Source organism: Lampetra planeri, chromosome 15, assembly GCF_965212315.1.
Source record: "Lampetra planeri chromosome 15, kcLamPlan1.2.h2, whole genome shotgun sequence".
In the NCBI taxonomy this organism is placed as follows: domain Eukaryota; kingdom Metazoa; phylum Chordata; class Hyperoartia; order Petromyzontiformes; family Petromyzontidae; genus Lampetra; species Lampetra planeri.
In genome coordinates this window covers 11181813-11201738 of record NC_136121.1, presented here as the reverse complement: position 1 = coordinate 11201738, position 19926 = coordinate 11181813, and the positions used below count along the sequence as shown (strand labels likewise).

Genomic DNA, 19926 nt, shown 5'->3' with positions numbered 1-19926 from the left:
TCAATGAAAAGCACGACGCGGTGCGAACGCTTGAAAACTATGATACAGGGAGAGAGACACACTAAATTATACGTGACTTTACCGAAAGAACCAAAGAGTAATTCCTGCAGTCACGAAAGCTCCAAATTAAAGCGTGACTGTTACGCAGAGAACCAGATACATATATACATATGATTGTCAATGTTATATTGTGAGTGGACGTCAGCTCCACATAGCCACAGAGTCACGTGACAGTCTCCTCCTCCTCCAGCACGTGCAGGGCGACCAGTCCACCCCGGAACACCCTGAAGAAGGGCAATTATCTGAAACCTCACCCATTATTAATACTTTTAAAGGCAGTGTTATTAAAGAATATGTGTGTGGGGGGGGATTTTGGTTTGTAGAAGTGGGTTGGGCTGACAGTGGGAGGAGCAGCCATCTCACAATATGTCCAAGTTGAGTCTCAAAGAAGATGTGGTACTGTAACCTTTACTATGGAGCACACAGTTTAAATACACCAAAGTTTGCTAAAGAATAACAATGCACTTTGTACACAAAAGTTGTATTATATATAAATATTTATTAAGAGGACATCTTTTTTTATTAAGGGTATTACATGAATTCCAGACATGGTACAATACAAATACATTGCAAAACCTATTTACAAAATTAAATAATTATAGTGTTGGTACAAAAGAAAAATAATACTGATTAAGTTCATCGAAATGGCTGAAGTGTTTATTTTGTTGTTATTGTTTTTTTTCCTAAATGTAACATTTTCTTCTCAATTTATGAAACTGGGCAGGCAATAATGTTGTCGTGGTTTTTCTTCTTCTCCATATTCCTGCTAACAATTATCATCATCATCGCAAACAACCAAGGCACTCCACAGCCTTTTTCCCAGTGAGCATCCAAAAAGCAGCCGGCTCTCTCGGCGGGAATGAAATCATCGGAAGTACCAAATAGACTCCTGGCAAAAAAATACCACATTTTCAAGAAGCTTTGTAAAAAAATCCCAAACAAAGAATTTAGCAGGCTGTTAAAGCACACTATCATACCTGTCAACCCATATTACGGGTAACCCCATATTCTTGTACAGGGAAATTTCGTTTTCATGTTCATACGGCGTACAACCGTTTCAATACGGGCAAAAAAATAAATTTTGTCTATTTGTTTGCGTTTCTCCCTTGTGATGGGACTTTGTAGGATGAACGTTGAGATTTAAACGGGGCACGGGGTGACCAATAAGGTCTGACTTGGTCTGTAATAAGGTAGGGCACTGATAAAGGGTTGACAGGTATGCCCTATATTAGTCTCATGCCATCATTTAAAAATATAAAAACATGTATATGTTTTCAAATCTTGCAATTGATATGTTGCTGTATAAGAACAGGAAGCCAGTTTGATGGACAAGAGAGGGCAGTTTCGGTAACACTACGTGCAGTACGGGGTGTCACCGCACTGCCTTCACCAAACCGCGCTGACGAGACTGGTGATGTTCACATGGCTCCTTGTGAACCTGCAGGGCATCCTGCTGTTGATTGACAATTGGGCCCTACACTAGGGCTGAACGATTAATCGATTTCAAATCGAAATCGCAATTTGAAACAATGCGATTAGCAAATCGCCAAGGCTGCGATTTTTTGCGATTTGAAAAGTCCTATTACTTTCTTATTGGAATTTTTTTATTTTATTTTTATAAATTTCTTTATTTAACTTAACAATTGTTCTATGTTTGATTGTTCTATTTCAATTAAAGCATTTTAATAAATACATGTTGGAAGCAATTCATATATTTTAAGTTCTCATCCTTGCATTAGAATATTTTTATTTTGATGGTATCATGTGATAATGCTCCATCACATGTTTTAAATATATTACACAGCGAATATTGAACTTTACTTACATTTTTTTTTATCGTAAATCAAATCGCAATATCTGTCAGAAAAATCGCAACTAGATATTTTCCACAAATCGTTCAGCCCTACTCTACACGCACATTTATTATGGAAATTAAAGAAGGGATACTTCAGGTCCCCCCTCTGCCTACAGACACTTAGGCAGTGATAAACAACTGCCACATTGCCACACTTTACCAAAATGCCGTCTCCAAGGCAGTTACGGGAAGAAGAATAAAAAAGACCATTATATAAATATAGCACAGAACAGCTACTTTAGAAACTAACAGCCATCTTTGAAACCTAGGGGACGATACTTATTCTGAATGAACATACAAAATACCAATTGCATCATATGCTACAGATTGTTCCTCTGACTTGTGCTTGTAAATTACCTCGTTCGCTGTTGCGTGAAAGCGACAGCATTTATGTGAACGGAATGTGTCATGAACGCACGTATATGAACATGTCCAATGCCGTGTCCTTAATTTGTTTACAGGTAAATAGCGTACGGTGCCCTCGGTTGGATATTAAAATGGAGCCCAGTTGTTGTTTGCTACGTTGCCTGCATGCTAACATGTCAGAATGTTGTCATTACCATCCTCCGGTAATGTCAGGCTAATGTGGGCGATGTTCCCTGCCACCGTTGTTCACAGCTTCACATATGTTGTTTTGAGCACCGACACACCAAACCCTATCTCTAGAGCAAGATATGGTTGGAATCCTCTACCTCTCCCACCCCTGTCACAAACCTAACCTGGATCCTCAACAAATAATGCATCGTGAAATTGTAAAACATGAGGTTCTGGGGGAGTGCACGGCGGAGCACACAGGTTGGCCAGGCTGCCCAGTTGGATAGGCGCAAGCAATTTACAAGCCTTCAAAATCTGCAAAGTGAAAAGAAAACCCCATCACAACAGAATAAGTAATGCAGGCTGGAAGGAAATAGGTTTAACAACACACAAATGTGTGCATTGCACGTACACAATCTCCCAGCCTTATTCAAAGAGTTGTGAAATTGTGGCTATCCCAACATTGATGATTGTACCAAACCAACGAGCCCCTAATGAGAATGAAACCGGTCAACAGTTGTGTTTTTGTTTCACCGCTGCCTGTTGGGATGGCCACATTTTCTGAACGCTTTGAGTTGGTGATCTAATTGACAAAATGGCTGAATATTCAGTTCCATTGGGCTGGTGGTTTGGATAAAGCAGAGAGCTTTTGTCCGTGCAATGCACATCTATCCGCATTGTTAACCCTTTCCATGCCTGCAGCACGCTTTGCACAGCAAGGCAAAGCATAGCCGCCACTGAACAATGTACCTCGGGTCCAAAACGACAGCCTGCGATTCAGTAAACACTGTACACACCGTGGTGGTGGAGTTCACATCAACAACAAACAACCAAGCACAGCACAACTTCTACAAAGTCTCTAGTTTATGCGCCTGTCGTAAACAGTAAACGGTACAACTTCAGGGTATAAAGCAGTAAGGATATAACTTCTGGGTTTCATGCTATCCAGGCATCTGGAAGGACAACTGGCGCTGTATTAGCACATTTCGAGTCAGTGGACAATGTGGTCAGGGCTTGAACGTAACAATGTTCCATCACCTCTGCGCTGTCTCCCGGCAGACATTTCGCATGGCTTGTAGCACCCTGCCAGACTGCAAAGCGCCATGTTCATCTTTTGTTTATTAGTTTGGTCCTACCATTGCGTTAAATGGATATGATGTCCCATTACAAATGCTCTTGAGTATGTTTTTTGTAAGTCCCTGCCAAGCGGTAATTAGTTTCGTTTAATGGGCACACTTACAGCTTAATGAACGACGAACGGATTCAGCCCCCAAGACAATGATCTCATGTAACCAACGTATATCTAGCAGATTATTTGCGCACAAAATTGGTGTTTTTTTTCGTGTTACTTTTAATTCGACATGACGCATTGGTAGTGTGTATTGCGATGGAGGAGTTGTAACCGTTCATCGGCCATTGCATTTATCTCGTCAAGAGCGTACACGTTGAATGTTGCCGGTCGAACAACGCGACGGGGCAATGCCTCATGCGCGACGTGTCCCATAAAGTCTGCACTCCGGAACGAGCACCGTCCTCTCTGTGATGTCGCCAACACGATAGCGGATTGCTTGTCAAATTTGCTAGTTCTCCCTTTATTGAGCAAATAAATAAGAATTCTGACCTTAGACGTCCTGGGATTTAGCACAAACGTTATAAAAGTGTTCCACATACAAGAAGCTGCTTAGTTCAGAGACTGGTCCCTAGGTCGTACTTTGATGGCCGCTGTGCTACATATGTTGGGTCACCAATGCGGAACAATAAATTACGGTAGGAAAACTTGAAAATATGCTTATTGCTTTATTGTTTAACACTGTAAGTGGTATTTGTTAAATACGTGCAATCGTTATTGCTTTTGAATTGTGAACCCTTCAAGCTTTGGAATTTGTTTGAATATGCCTTAAACACTTCTCTTGATCCATTTACACAGCTACCTAGATACACCTGATGCACACCAATTCGTATACAAATATGCAAATAACTTCCCAACGCTTAAAAATTCCCGTTGTCATTGTTTAAAAAAAAAAAAGAACGCTCTACACACCTGCATAGAAACACCATTAAAAACCGCTTTTTATACCAGAAATTCACGGACACGTCATGCTTGCCAGGCAGCTGATGGTCTTTCTTGAAAAGCAGAAAACCGTCAGCAGCAGCAGCTTTCAGTTTGGCACAAACTTCATACGAAAACAAAAAATTTAAACACGAGTGACACACGTTAAAACGTCAAATATACTCCTCTTGGTCTACATTTTTATTTTGCGTGTCTTCATTCGACGCATCATTGACAGCGTCTCCATTGCCCTGGTTCTCTACGGCCGAGAGGCTTGCCAGGTCCACAAACACCTCCATGTAGTGGTCAAGATTAGGCCCGAGGTTAAGCACGGCCTCCCAGTTGAAGGCCGGCGGCACGGCCAACGGCTTGGCGCCCTTCCCCTTGCCGGCGCCGTCAGGCTGGCGCTGCCGGCGGGACCTCAGCAAGGTGGCCGCGTTCTTGTTCTCGTCTTCCTCCTCCTCTCCTTCCGCATCCTCGCCGTCATCCCCTTCGCCGACGTCCCCCCCGAAGTTGTACTCGGAGAGCTGCCCCAGGCGCAGCGGGCGCGGGGCGAACGTCATCGGCTTCTCCCGCTCGCCTTCAAATTCGGAGCACGTGAACGAGTCGTGCGACTCGCTCTCCGATGACGAGCTGTCCCCCGCTGAGGGCGGCGGGAAGTCGGACGCTCCCTGGTGGTGACCCCGGAGAGTCCGGGACAGCGGGCGCGCCCGGAAGCGACAGCCCCCGCCCACGAGGCCTCCCCCGCCGTTGTTGTCGTCGGACGACGAGCAGGCCTCGGCCGTGCTGGCCAGGCTGGCCGTGTTCCGCGGCCTCCGCACTTCCGACACGGACGACGCGTTCAGCCGCTCCACCTCCTCCAATGAGAGCCCGACGGGGGGACCCGCCATCTCGCCCACTCCCGGCGATTCCAGCCGCATGCGGCTGGGTGGACGGCCTGCGCAGGCCGAGAGAGGGCTCTTGCTCCGCCTCCCCGTGTAGCCCACGGGGAAGGCCGCCATCCCGCTCGCGTTGGCGCCGTCCCAGCCTGCAAGGGGATAGTCTCGCGGTGCCGGGCTGCCGCGCAGCGAGCTCCCGGCTTTGAGGAACGAGGGGGCGGATATTGGGCTTTGACGCACCGGCGTTTGCCTGCCACCGACCGTGTTGAGAGGGAGAGGCCGCGACGAGCCGTACAGCCCGGATGAGTGCAGGGGCAAGAGCGGCTGCAGTGGGCAGGTAGCTGTTGGGTGCCGGGAGGACAGGGAAAAGCGGGAGGGTGCGGCGGGTGCAGGATTGTTACCGTAGCTGTGAGGCCGGAACTGGCGGTAATGCTGCACCACGTCGGCGTCCGACGGCGCGATGCTGCTGGCGTTTTCGATGTCGTAATGTTCCAGCTCATTGTCGGGTGTGGTGCTGATGGATCGGAGGCGCATCCCTCTCTCCTCATCCTCGCCCTCGCCAATGTCCGTCTCGTCAGCCATCAGGTACGGAGTTTCCCCTTCGATTATGTCCGGCTTCGCCACGTGAGTCTCATGGCCCAGCTTGCGCTCGGGGCTGTCGGCGCCGTACGGTGGCAGATTGTCTCCCGAGTTGAAAGCCTCATTCTCGCTGCCTTTGTTTTTCTTTTTCTTCTGCTGCTGGTGCTGCTGCTGCTGCTGTTGCTGTTGCTTCGCCTGGCCACTGTCCTCCTTCTCCTTCATCCTCCCGGCCTTGCGACGGCGGCACGTGAGCAGCACGACGAGGAGCACCGTCAGCAGCAGGAAGAGCGCGCCGACGGCGGCGATCACCATCGCCGCCCAGAACGGGAAGGCGGCCCTCTCGACGAGCTCGCAGCGGCGCCCGGCGCCATCGGCGCGGCACACGTGCTCCGCGGGGCAGCTGGCCGCGACGCAAACGGCAGGCACCTCGCAGTCCCTCCCGGCGTACTCCGCCGGGCAGTGGCAACCGTAGCCGCGCGCACCCCCCGTGGCGGGAAGCGGCGAGCAGCGCCCGCCGTTCTGGCAGGGCTCCCTGGAGCACTCGCCCGGCGGGACGCAGGCGTGGGCGTGCCAGCGGTCGACGCACAGCAGGCCGGGCGGACACCGCGCCTCTGCGCACACGTCCGGGCCCCGGCAGCCGATGCGCAGGGCCCCTCCGCTGTCACTGGGGACCGCGTCCGCCACGGGGCTGCCGCCCGAGAACGGCATGCTCATCCCGTTGTACTTGAATTCCAGCACGCAGCCGCTCAAGCCTACGCGTATTAAGAATAAATAGAAACGGTGAGAGGTTACGATGCAATCCTGAAGTTGAAACTGAAAACCTAAACTATCTTTTTTATTTGGTAAAATAAAGGCCCACTGAGCTATGTGGCTCTTTTTCAGAAGTGACCTGGCTAACACAAATGGTAGCTCAATGAAGTGGCTTATCATGTGGGGACCTATAGCAGCCAAATACTAAATATGGAGGAAAAAAACGGAGGACCCGGATAAAAATCCATGCAACCCCGGGGAGAGCATGCAAACTCCAAATATACAGCAGGCGTCAGGGTCGGGTTCGAACCCACGACCTCCTGTATACCAGGTGAGGTAGTTGATGTCTCGCCACCGTTACTTGCCATGCCACTAGAGGGAGCTCTATGAAGCCATCTCTACAGAGGGTATTGTGGCCTACTCTACGACAATGGCTCGATGTCGTGGAAGAGGTGGGAAGCATAAAGACTTTACTTCATCACACACTATCTGCACTTCATCTAACTCCGATTACCATGATTGGCTATATACGGTGCGAAAGAAGTTCAGCAAACATAGATAGATATTGTAGCGTGTCCATTTAGACTGCTGGATGGGCAGAGGCTCGGTGGAGTTAAGAAACTCGTGCCATCGTTTCATCTGTCGGGCCAGGAGATCGAATCAGTGACCATTATACTGCGGTGGCATGCCCAGTATACTCTTTTTGAACAGAATGTTTTCTAAATATTATAATAATAAACATGTAAGAACTTAAAAAGTGTCTCAATGTTCAAATGACCCTTTGGCGGTGGCAACTTTGCTGCCAGTTCTTTCTCACGTGCGCCCCATCAGCAAGCCTAAACTTAAACGTCGACCGCTAATTCAGTTGCAACAAACAATTTTCTATCTTCTTGCAAGAAACCTTCACTGACCTGGCTCTTTCCCGCGCGCTAACGGTGACGACGAGGGCTGGTACGGCAGGCCCCCGAGCGAGAAGGAAGCCACGGCCGGGCTACTGAAGTCATGCGTGGGCTGCGTGACGTCCCTGGGCGCCCGGCTGTCGAGCACGAGCTGAACGAGTGACGGCCCGCGCCGCATCGCCCGAACCACGTGCCACTCGCCGTCGTCCACCGTCTCCTCCGAGAAGCGCCGCTCCACGCGGCCCGTGGCCCCCGCGTCCGACACGTAAACCAGCCGCCCCTCCACGAGCTGCAATTGGGGGGGCGGGTCACAGAGCGTAGTGCCGGCCGTCAAAACTTTCAACATCCTCTCGCTCGCCAGCCGAACGCTGAAAATGTTCATTAATCTTCTTGGTTCTTTCGGTAAAGTCACGTAGAAGGGAAGTAATAAAATAATAAAAATAAAACATAATAAAACATAATAAATCGAAATGTTCATTAAGCCAGCCAAATCGCTTGCAATGAACATTAAAGAGTGCACAATTAGAACAATTACATAACGCGGTAATTCCTTATCCTCAGTGTCATGAATACTGAAGAAAACTTTTTTCCCCCACAATTAAGAGTGGAGGGGGGGTGAGACTTTCTCACCTTGATCGTGGTGTGATTGCCAGTCTCGCGAACTTGCAGCAGCACACCCTCGGGTCGCCGCGTCCGGAACGTGACCTCCAAGCTGGCCTCCGCCTCGTCGCTCGCCGTCTCCGCCTTGCCGGGACGCCCGCCCCTTTTGGCGGCCGCGCCACGCTCGTCGCCGCCGCCGCCTGAGGCGCGCCTGGCCCGCCCGCCATTCGAGGAAGGGGCGAGCAGGCGGTCGCGACGGTAGCTCTCTCGAACCACGTAGTCCAGACGGCCGGTGCCATCCAACCCCAGCGCCGTGTCCTCCGAAATGCCTGCATCAAGCCGATTCACGGAGAGCCGCGATGTCACCAGCGAAGTTTGAGGATTGTCGTCGTCATAATTGGTTTTTTACCCTTCTATCTGGCAGCAAAACTGACACCTTTTTACAAGGAGTCATGTTTGCATAGACCGCAATACCTGCAGTCATAATACAAACAAAAGAACATAACTCTGATAATGTGCACTGTCCTTGAAGTTGATTGGTCCACACCCGAGATAGCTTTCCTTAGAGCCTAGTCTCACATGGGTTGGACCAGATGACGCCAAAAGGCGCACAACTCAAAGATAATGCACCATCAGAGTATGAGAGCTCGGGTTAAGCATCTACACTATGGGAACCTCATTTGCCAGTAAAAATATGATAATTGTTTTTTTACCCTTCTATCTGGCAACTTCAAGGACAGTGCACATTATCAGAGTTATGTTCTTTTTTTGAATTATGACTGCAGGTATTGCGGTCTATGCAAACATGACTCCTTGTAAAAAGGTGTCAGTTTTGTTGCCAGATAGAAGGGTAAAAAACCAATTATCATATTTTTACTGGCAAATGAGGTTCCCATAGTGATTGTCGTCGTCGTCGTCGTTTGTTTGTCGTGGCTTTGCTTTGATTTTCTGTGGGCCGTTGGTATTGATTGGGCATGAGGCGTTGCATTGAATTTCGTGCTCACAAGGACGAATTGCTCATGTGTGGTTTGTGCAAATGATATGCTCATCTTGCGTTTAGGATAATGGTGTGTAAACCATGATATAAATAGAAACATATAGAGACAATTAAAAATAGATGGTAAAAACAAGGAAAAATGTAATAAATCCTAAATTAACACATGCGCCTTAATGAGGACAATAATCAAATAACTGGGGTGTGTGTATTTGGTGCTGATTTGATTGATTGATTTATGTGAATACAATTTTTATGTTTCACTGCTAATCCACCTTTGAAACTTTCCCACTTATCCAAGAAGAAAACAAATGTTAAAAATCTCCCCACAGCAATAGATGGAGGCTGTTTGGTTCGTCTATTATAGGGGAAACTCCTGTTGATTCACTTTCATAGCAAGACGTGCCATGACACGCTGAAAATACGGGTAGAGTCAGTCACGGTTTCCGAGCCGCACCATTTCTGCAAGACACTGCGAGGCGGCAGCTCCCATGGCTTCTCAAGTTCGCAGGAAATAAGCATGACGGGCCAACGTTTGACTGGATGCCAGCGAAAGCCACACCACTCTACGCTGTGGGCTCCAGCTGTGATCTCTTTCACTGGTTGATTACGTAACGGCAACCATTGCAGAGCTGACTAAATGTTTGTGACATTCCCATTTTGTTTTTATCCTCCTCCCTTGGAAAGGGACGCAATGCCTCGCTTCAGAAACGAACAAAATGTTTGGACAGCCAGCATTAATTTTCTCATTACTTGGTACGGTAGCGAGTACAACGTCTGCTCAGCTTGGCTTTGACGCACGTGAAGTTAAGGGCCCGCTGCATCTCTAGGCACCTGCTTGAAAGGCGGCAAAGCAATTAAGCTGCTAAAATGGTTTTCCGTTTGGAGGGCAAATAAGACACCTGTGACAAGTTCAGGACTCCGTGCTCCCCGTGCCAAGCACAAATGAATTGGCTCCTTGTGTAGCTGCGAATGTGCTAGCACACACAGATGGCAAGTGTGGGCGGAAGTCTGCAAGACCTCTAAAATAAACAATTTGTCACCCTGTGGCTCAAAACGTGTATTGGATATGGCCTTGAAATGTGACTGAAATAGTGACCAGGTACAACTCGTGATTTCCTCCCTTGATTGTTACAAACACCGCAGCGTATTGCTGAATTTCCAAAAAATTGTCATAATTAGCCGTTTAACACATAGGCTTTCGTGACCAATATAAACCGTAAAAAAGTTTTTTTTTTGGGTTAGATCGCGTAAATATAGAAATGTGTCGTTAAAACCCGCCACCACCCAACACAGCATACTAGTAAGGGTTGTCATGTAAACAGAACATGCCAATTCGTCACAAGTACACCACACCGGTGTGTTATTACCGCAAAAAGAATGAGAAATATGGAAGGAATTTTGTTCGATCCCATTGTCGCTAATGACATTGCTGAAGCGGACGGGGGATGATGACGGTGGTGAGGTTTTGCCAATATAATTTAACTCACGTTTCTCGCACAGGTCTCCCGTGAAGCCATCGGGGCAGACGCACAACTGGGAGGACCACATGTCGAGGCAGGTGGCCCCACTGAGGCAAGGACGTGCTCGGCAGGCCCCCTCCAGCCGCGGGCACCTGGAGGGAGGCATTCACACAGGATTCATAACGAGCAGATATCACGCGTTAAAGTAAATAAACAAGCAAATGCATTCTCTCACGTGTTACCGGGTTTTACCGCTTGTGGTTAGTACATTTGGGGGGGGGAAATGTCGGACAATACGTGGCAGGAACACAAAAAAACACATCGCTGAGCTAGACAGCACAACCAAGGTACGCAATAACTTGTCAATCTACTTCTGGATGAAGGCCTCCCAACACTGTGTCTGTCGTGTGGGCGTTGTCTGACCATCACTTCAGCGTGGGTTGGTGGAGGTTCAGGCTACCGACCGGTTCAGATAGCATTTGCCAATGGCAGTAGCCATGGCTGGAAATCTAAATTTAGGTCGCTGGGTTCGTAGTGCAGTGAACTAACCACTTCGCTGACCCACAAATGACCGGGTTGTCGACGTTAATGGCGAAACGGTGTCCCTGACCGACACAGCATAGGGTGGTCTTCAGCCAGCAGTAGATTGAAAAAGGGCTGAAAATCTTTTTTGTGAACGTGACCGTATGTGGCACTTAACCAAATAAATAAATTACCAGCGGTAAAGTGACACTGAGAACACATTAGAAAATGAATACCAAGAAACAGCCTCTTGTTTTCAGAATGGATTCTTCATCTCATAACAAAACGCCAATAGCACGATTGGAATTATATGGGGGGGGGGTAGACTGAAAAAAATTGGGTTTGTTTACTTTACATTACATGGCAGATATTGCATTTGTAAAGACAGTTGGTGGAGGCTCATTTATTGTTTTGGTCTTAATCTCCATCCCATACAGACCAAACTTTCCTAGTCCTGTGCTGTTGTTTGTGTAATGGATCTATCAATTTGGCTTTGTGGGTGTTTGAAGTAAGTAATGGATATATACACAAGTACTACATTAAACTTTTTTTTTCCACTGCAAGTTTAGGATAATTTATAGCAGCTGCTTAGGATTAAAGTACCATGTATTGTTGGATTTGCCATGTCTCAAATGCTCTTAAAACATCTCTGTTGTACACAGTGTGCATTATAGTATTCGTTCATTTGGCCAACACCCAGGGCAAGTATTATTGGGCACCAAAGCTCTGGAAAGCCACAAAGAGCTAATTTACCACAAACGTGATATTCTGTGTTGATTTTCAACATGTGTTCTTTTTACACTGTTCCAGAAAAGCTATGTTATTTTAGAAATAGACTCGGTTTTTTTCACTTGTAAAAGGATTTTGCTGTTTTTATAATGAAGACACACCAATTTTTCCATGAAGACTTTGCCAGTGCGTTTTAAAGTATATTGACTTTACGCAAATTTACTGTTGCTCATCCACCAAAGTAAATTCAGGGGGTATTAGCTTATAGCCAAGCTTTGGGTGAGAGTTTTTTAGAATAGCAATGAATGCATGAATACATTTTACCATCTACAGAAAAAAGAAATATGTAATTAAATTACTGAAATATTAATGGCAGCCTTTCATTTTTCATCAACGGTACAATTCTTTAATGTCATGTAATGCAGCATGTCTGGTTTCTGTTCTTAATATGAATCACCTCCATTAAATATGTTTCATTGAAAAGCCATGCAAAATGATCTCATATGGGCAAGTACAAATCTTGTATGACATCAATCGTCTGGCCCAAAACATACCCCAAATTCGCAGCGTGTGGCTTGTACCACACGGTGTTAAGTTGGCGGTGTACATTCCGTGATCCCACAGGCCGAAGGACCTTTTTGTATATTTTTGCAGCTCGTGCCACGGTGTGCTACTCGGCGCGTGACGTGGAAGCGGTTTGCCACTGGAAGATGAACGTGGCATCAATGGCCCACTCTTCCCGCAGGGACGGCAAAGCTGATGTAAGCCGATTGAACAAGAAAAGGTGCGCTCAAGAAGTTTACAAACTTGGCAATATCGCCCCCTTCAATTTTGTTACAATGTGCACTGAACTTGGGCATTAACTAGGATATACCAATCTTGATTTGAGGCTTTCGTGACTGCAGGAATCCATACTCTTTGGTTCTTTCGGTAAAGTCACGTAGGTATAAAATAAAGTAGTCTGCAGACTATGCTTTCCCACCTGATGACGGACGCTTGTGTTGCGCCCGAAACGTCGTGATTTCTTTTATTTTATACCTACGTGACTTGAGTAGGATATACCATCTCATAGCAAAACTTTCCATTATTGCAATGTTTTCCTTGATGCCCTTTCCAAAATCACACATCTCCAAACTCCAAATGCTGCTGCCAGACTACTCGTAAATGAGACTGCATTACCCCAATGCTCTGATCGCTCCACTGGTTCCCAAATCAATGCCGGATCAGCTTCAAGATCCCACTAATTGTCTTCAATATCCTCCATGGACATGCTCCTGCCTACCTCTTCCCATCTTCTTCTACTTCTTCATATGCCTGGTGTTGATGTAATGCAACAACTATCATTTTACATTGAGGTGCTTGAGCCAGATAATGAAATGAATTTCGGAGTGTACCGCTGTGAACCTCTCCCCTGTCATCTCATCAAACCGTACCACCCTCCAAGCACTCTCTACCCCAGAAACCAAGGACTTCTGTTGAAGCCTCTAATCAACCCTCAGTCGGTGGGAGGTCACTGTTCCTCCTCCGCTGACCGCATGGGCTGGCACACCCTTCCCCCCTGCCACCGAAGCTGCCGACTCATTACCACTGTTTCTGGTCGAGTCTCAAGACCGCCCTCTACTCTCCTCCACGCTGCTGCGCTCTCCTACGACTGCTTCGAACACGACCCCTGGCGAGCGCACGTACGTGTCCAGGACTCCGCTGGCGGCGAGCGCCTGGCTCGGCTGCAGCGGGGCGCCGTTGATGCTGAACTCGCGCACGCAGCCGACAAAGTCGTGCGATATTCCGCTGCGGCGGATCAACGGCAGCAGGGGCAGGAGCGAGGCCACCCCGCCAGCCCACGCGCGGCCACCGTGCACGTCCAGCGTCCTTGGGGGAAGGGCGTCGGGATGTCAAAGTGGCAGCCTTTCAGGGCACATCACGAATGATGTATTGCACTCACCTTTCAAAGACACCCTTTAAGTGCTGCTATTGTATCATCCGGTTTAACAACATGTCACATTTCAGGGCTTCCGATAAGCGCAGTCTACTCACATGCCATGGTTAGGGTCAGTGAGTGGATGGCTTTCGGTGTGTATCCGTCCTCTCATCGGTGTGCTAGGTGACACGTGCCAATTTTATCATGCTTGTACGACGAATATGTTGAAACCTGCTGGGATTCGACGGATTGTCATGTTTTGGAGCAATGATTTAATTCAAGAATGTACTATTTTTCCGTCTTGAAGTTATTGTATGTGATTTTTGTTTTGCTCGCATTCATCCTGAACCCAACTTTGCAACCTTTGTTATTTGGTCTTTCTAAGATTTCCTGCAGTGCATTGCATTCCCATTGGACACGAGGAGGACTCAATCGTCTGCAAATCTGAGATTAATCAGTTTCACCATTAATATGTATGCGTTTATTTCGATGATAATATACTACACAACTGCATGGTTTTAACAACTACACGAATGGCCATTGTCGAATCTCTGTACACTTATTTACCATTTACCTAATCAGTAATCTCTGCACCGAGTATACAAGAAAACCCTTGAAACGCGGGGAGTCAAACAGAAGACCTTGACTTCACGGCAAACATTCATCATGTCTGGCAGTGCGCAGACTAAAAAGTGCTCGGGCGACAGGTAAATGGACGTCACTCACTGCGCTGACCCAGTGCCAGGGCTGCTGGTCGAGCAGTAACCGGCCACCGAATTCTCCGGGCAGTCGTCCACAGCGAGTGACCCGGCCTGCAAAGTGACGACAACGCAGCCAAAACAAACAAAAGGCAAACGGGTCAAGACGCCGGCACGCGTGGCGGCTCGCAACGCGTTGCTTCTCGCGCTGAATTTTCCCGTTTGCCGCAAGCGATTGCGCTCTCATGAAGGGCGGTTATAGAATTACGTCACGATCCAAAGCATGGAAGAGTAGGCCAAAACCGCTTTCGAGAGGGGGGGGGGGGGTTTGAGCCTACTCTAAGCGGAGGCCCTGCACAGCGTGGCGAGATCTTCATCCAGCAGTGGATTGACAAAAGGATTGTACATGTATACTGTTAAGGAGCTATGTCAACCATATAAATCAGTTAAATTATCTGACAGAGTCCTGATCAATGTGTGGTGTGAACTCGTACATGATACCATGTTTATCAGCAGTGATTGTTATATTTACTCATTTTCACCAGCTAGGCTGTGCCTTCAGTAACAGACAAAAGGCTACACAATGTTATTTCATTCTCATGTCTACACAGCAATTATAGCTTATTCACGGAGATGTCCGGCAAACACGACGGAAGTGTTTTAAAAAAAAAAATAGTTCCCGGTCGGTAATTTACAAGCGAAATAAATTTGGACTGCAACATTGGTGCATGTGTGCATGCCAGTTACAACAACAACTACGTGACAAGACCTTTATGGTCCACTTTACAGCAGGATGGTAAGGCTTCTGGTGATAACTCCACTACTTTAAAGGGCAGGTAAATTATTCGTATCGTTGCCCACTTACGGACGCGGTGAGCGTGCTCTGGGCAATTTTCCGCCATTTACGTAAATCTTTAAAAAATGTTTTGACAACAGAGATTTCGCGTGCAACACAGCAGGCGATTTCGCAGGTTGTATTCGCCAAACGAATCAGCGAGGAAATACGTTTTTCGGAAAAAAACACCGACAGAAACAAATTGTTGGTTGTCCTTCAAGACATATATATGTGTGTGTGTATATATATACTTGCTGAAATATATGACAAATGTGGGGTGCTTTCCATGAGTTGGAATGGTTGGAACAGTGGAATTACGATCTAAAGAAGTTCAGTTCGATTCCATTTCCCAGCATTGTAGTTGAAAGATTTGTGCAAGTTGCTTGATTACACCCTCCATCTTATCCCTCCCCCTGCCTCCCCCCCCCACCTCCTTCACCTCTTCACCATGGTTAGTCGATCGGCAACTCAAGCGCGGTGGCGTAACACGTGGGGACACCCCTCTCTTCCAAGATGTATGTAAGCACGTACGTTGAACTTCGTCCGCACCGTACGTAGCCGACCGTGCTAATCGAAGGTGCGGGGGAAAAGGACAAAGATGTCCAGCCGGTGTGGAAGAGTAGGCCAAGGTAACCTCTATAGAGCCAGTCAGTGGCGTAAAAAAGCGATAGCGGCGATGCAGCCTTTGCATTTACTTGTTATACGAGAATTCAAAATGTGGAGACAAGAACGGCGCAATGAGAACCGAGGCATACATGCACAGCATGTGCTAGGATTGGCCAACACTGGCAAAAAAAACCTGCGGGGGGAAAAAATGTCCTTCCGCCAGGTCGCCTTGATGAATTCAATGCTAGAGTTTCCCCCAGATAACACTCAGGCGCAGCAGAGCCTCGCCTGAGCCCGCTGTCGCCAACAAATCATTTGACGAGGCACACGCACACGGATCCTAAGCAAACACAGCCTCGTAATATTGCAACCCGCACACAGCTGGCGGGGGCTACTGGATCAACTTAGGCAACAAGCCACCAGGCAATCCTTACCCGGTTCTCTCAGCCAAGGCCTGTTATGAACTAATATGGACTCATACCTAGTTAGTGTTTCCAGCTTAATGACTCTGAAAACAGTTCGGGGGAATTACAATTTTTTTCAACTTATTCGACTAAAAGTCGTTTCAATTACCCGGGGATGGATGAGGTGTGCGCATTCATGGTTGCGAGCCTCATCAGGCCCACGCCATAAGTAAACCTCTCTGAGCCAATTTGACTATTTCTAGTGGTTTTAAGAAAGTGCCTTCCAACATTTCCCTGGCTCTTGCATACGTCTCCGTCTAAAAGCTTCCATGCGTATGCCGCTGTGAGAGTTTAACAGCCCCTGGTGAGCATTGCAAGTATTAAACAGGCACGCGGCGGTACGGATAACCGAGCTATTAGCCTTCTCTTTACCGTCCCTGCAAACCTGCAACCCGCCAGAAAAACCTTCGCCGTTTTGCGCAGCAACTGTTGTTTCTTTTGGTTAGAATTCCTGCGTCGATTTGTAGGCAGCTGAGAAGCTTGCCTCTCTTGGCCACAACTCTGGCTGGTTAGCCGACGGAACGGTTGGCTTTCTTTTATTTTTGCCCGACGGAAGACGCAGGCAAAAGTTGTGGTGCCGAGTCCCGGTGTAACAGGCTAAAATAACCCCTGCCCCGATTAAACCCGGGTATAGTTTGGCCCAGGCCAGAGTATACCCGGGGGCATAAAGTGTCCTAGGCTAAACTATACCCGGGGGTTTAAACTAGACTGGGCCAGACCATATCCCTCCAGGCCAGAAGATGCCCCATGTGAAAGTTCAAACGAACTTCAATCGATATCTAAAAAGCGTATAAATGGAAGTAAGAATCTCAATTTGATCAATTGAAGCATTTTTAGGGTTAGGGTTAGGTATAGGGTTATTATTATAAACATTTTTCTGGTTGAAGCAATCAAAGCCTATGTGTTGACAGTTTTTAAAAAAATGTTGGAAAAAATTAGTAATTCATGTGTATATCGCTCAACACTATTACTATCATGGGGGTATGATTTGGCCAAGAGGGGTATAATTTGGCCTAGGCCATAATATACCCGGGTATAATCTAGCCTAGGCCGTTTTAACCCCGAGTATACTACGGCCTGGGGGTATACTACGGCCTGTTACACCGGGTAGGACTGCTTCGAATATAAAAAGGTCACTCACGCTACACGCGTGCGTACGCGTGTTTGTTTACACTGCTCAAAGCGGGGGGGGGGGGGGGGGGTACTGGAGGCAAGGCCACGAAGCCTCTTTGGAAGCCGCACGCCTGCAATTTAAATGGTCACTAATTGGATAACTGAATGATTTAATAACCTCGGCTAATGAAATAAGCTCATTCTGGTATTGCTGTTTTTATTGGACGAACTTAAATGCTTAAGTTTCAATTATGAAATACTTTTGCATGCAGTAATGTTATTAAACAGAATGAGTGTGTCATTCTATGAGGGGTATTGTTATTTCAGAGCTAACTCAATTCTACCACCTCAAACATATTTATATTCTATGTCCTGTAGTGTTGTTGTATTTTAAAAAAACAAGATTCGTTGCAAATTATTTGAGATAAACAAATGTTCGGGGTAGAACAATAGCGCGGTGGCTAGTGAGCAGTTGCGCAAGTGGTTAGTGCACAGCACGAATAATCAATAGGCCTGTGTATATTATCCTCAGCCACGGCTAACAACAATGGCGAGTGTTATCCGAAATGGTCCTGAGCTCCGTCTCTTCACCGACCCTGCTGCAGTGACCAACATGGAGTATCGCTTTGCTTGCGTTTTTACCCAGGATCGCCTCACCGAGTCTCAACACTTTTTTCTCAGGAGGCGCCTGCCAACTTACACATCGGGGTGGTGGGGGGCCGATGTTCACATGCGTAACCCTAATTGAGCAATTTGCAGGTAACTTTTTTCAGAATTGGGAGGCTTTGGCAATACCAGTTACATTGTATTGGGTGGTTTTTTTGTTTTACTATGGGAGGAAACCAGAGATGCTGGAGGAAACCCGTGAAGAACGGGGTGGGGGGGGGACATTCCAAACGGCACGCAGAGAGGTGCTCGGGTCGAGAATCGAACCCAGACACGTGTTGATGTGAGGCACGAGTGCTGCCACTGTGCCACCCACTAAATGGTAAAACAACCCCAATGACGAGTATAGAGTGGGCAGAACTTCATTCAGTAGAAGATTGACAAGAGGGCTTCTTTTTTCAAGTCCTCTGCTCAAAGGCAGGTCATTGACAAAGGATAGTAAATCATTATTATTAATTTTCAATATTAAAAAAGTGTTGCAGCCTCAAGTGATACATTTCAAGCAATTATGTATGGGGTATCTTATTTAAAACACACACACACAGTGGGAACATTTGTTATTTTTCCAATAAATCATTGAATATATAAACGGTAATATTCAATAACAAGAAATATATAATTTGAGTCGGTCTAAGGTCTAGCGAGGCACAGCGTGGTCTCAAACTGAGTAATATGAACAAGCTTGCTGCTTCTGTAAGGGGTGTTCGGAGGAATGCACAAAGCCAACGTGAGTCAACAAACACCTATTTGAAGGCTGGCCGGAATGCGCACTATTCAATGCTTGGCAAAATGTAATATAAAAAAAACACCACAATTTATTTTATTTCACTCGGTCAATCAAAGACCACCACAAACGCGTGACTGTGTGCCATAATCCTCTGATCTAATGTACATGTTTAATGAAGCGAGCCAACTGCAAAATAAACATTTCATATATTTAGTACATATATTGTGTGTGTGTATATATATGTCATTATGAGTCGTATACATGGGTGGGAGGAGAAGGGGATCGATTTTACAGTAATGTTGCTTGAGGTTCATGGGTTCTCATCAATAGAGGCCACGGGGGATGGCCCCACTATTGAAAAACGAAATCCTAAACAATAATTACCTGCTTATTATGAAGATTACAAACTGTATATACCCCCCTCCCTCGACCTCCCTCCTCCCTCGCTCCCCTATGACTATGAGCTCCCATTGCTCACCATCAATATCTCTCTATTTATATATATATACACCCGCAGGCCGCCACTGCTCAAGGTGGACTCACCGCTCCAAAGCGCTTGGCTATAACCGTGTGGAAATGTCCATCGGCCACCGGCTGGGCTGTCTCCATGTGCACCGCGCCCTGGCCCAGGTTGTAGGAGAAGCGCACGCGTCCGTCGCGCACCTCCAGAGCCAGGAACTCGGCATCGGGAGCGACGGCCGTGCCCGGCGAGAGCGCGCCGTGAGTGAGGAGCAGCAGGCCGTGGCGCCGCGTCGTGGCAAACTCCACGGCGAGTACGTTGCTGCGGCCGTCGAGCGCCGGGACCTCGAGGAAGGAGAGCTCCGAGAAACCGTAGCTGGTCAGCTCGCAGCGCGCCCCGCTCATGCCTGGGGACACGCGCGCACAACGCGCGCACGCAGACGCGTGTCGCTTGAGCTGGAGCACTTTCCTCGTAACGAGAGGCACACGCGGCCTGCATTGTGCTCTGACTCGCGAAAAAAGGGGGA

The 19926-nt window shown here is 47.4% G+C and overlaps 1 protein-coding gene across 1 annotated transcript in view; it reads right to left on the bottom strand.

The window, feature by feature from the left end:
* Positions 1-539: 539 nt before the first annotated feature.
* LOC144722728 (protocadherin Fat 4-like) overlaps positions 540-19926 on the bottom strand; it is a 130625-nt gene continuing 111238 nt past the window's right edge. The window contains 7 exon segments of the mRNA XM_078601079.1: positions 540-6708; positions 7618-7894; positions 8236-8534; positions 10690-10814; positions 13600-13782; positions 14558-14643; positions 19484-19806. Coding sequence (XP_078457205.1) covers positions 4673-6708; positions 7618-7894; positions 8236-8534; positions 10690-10814; positions 13600-13782; positions 14558-14643; positions 19484-19806 — 3329 coding nt within the window. The 3' untranslated portion in view covers positions 540-4672.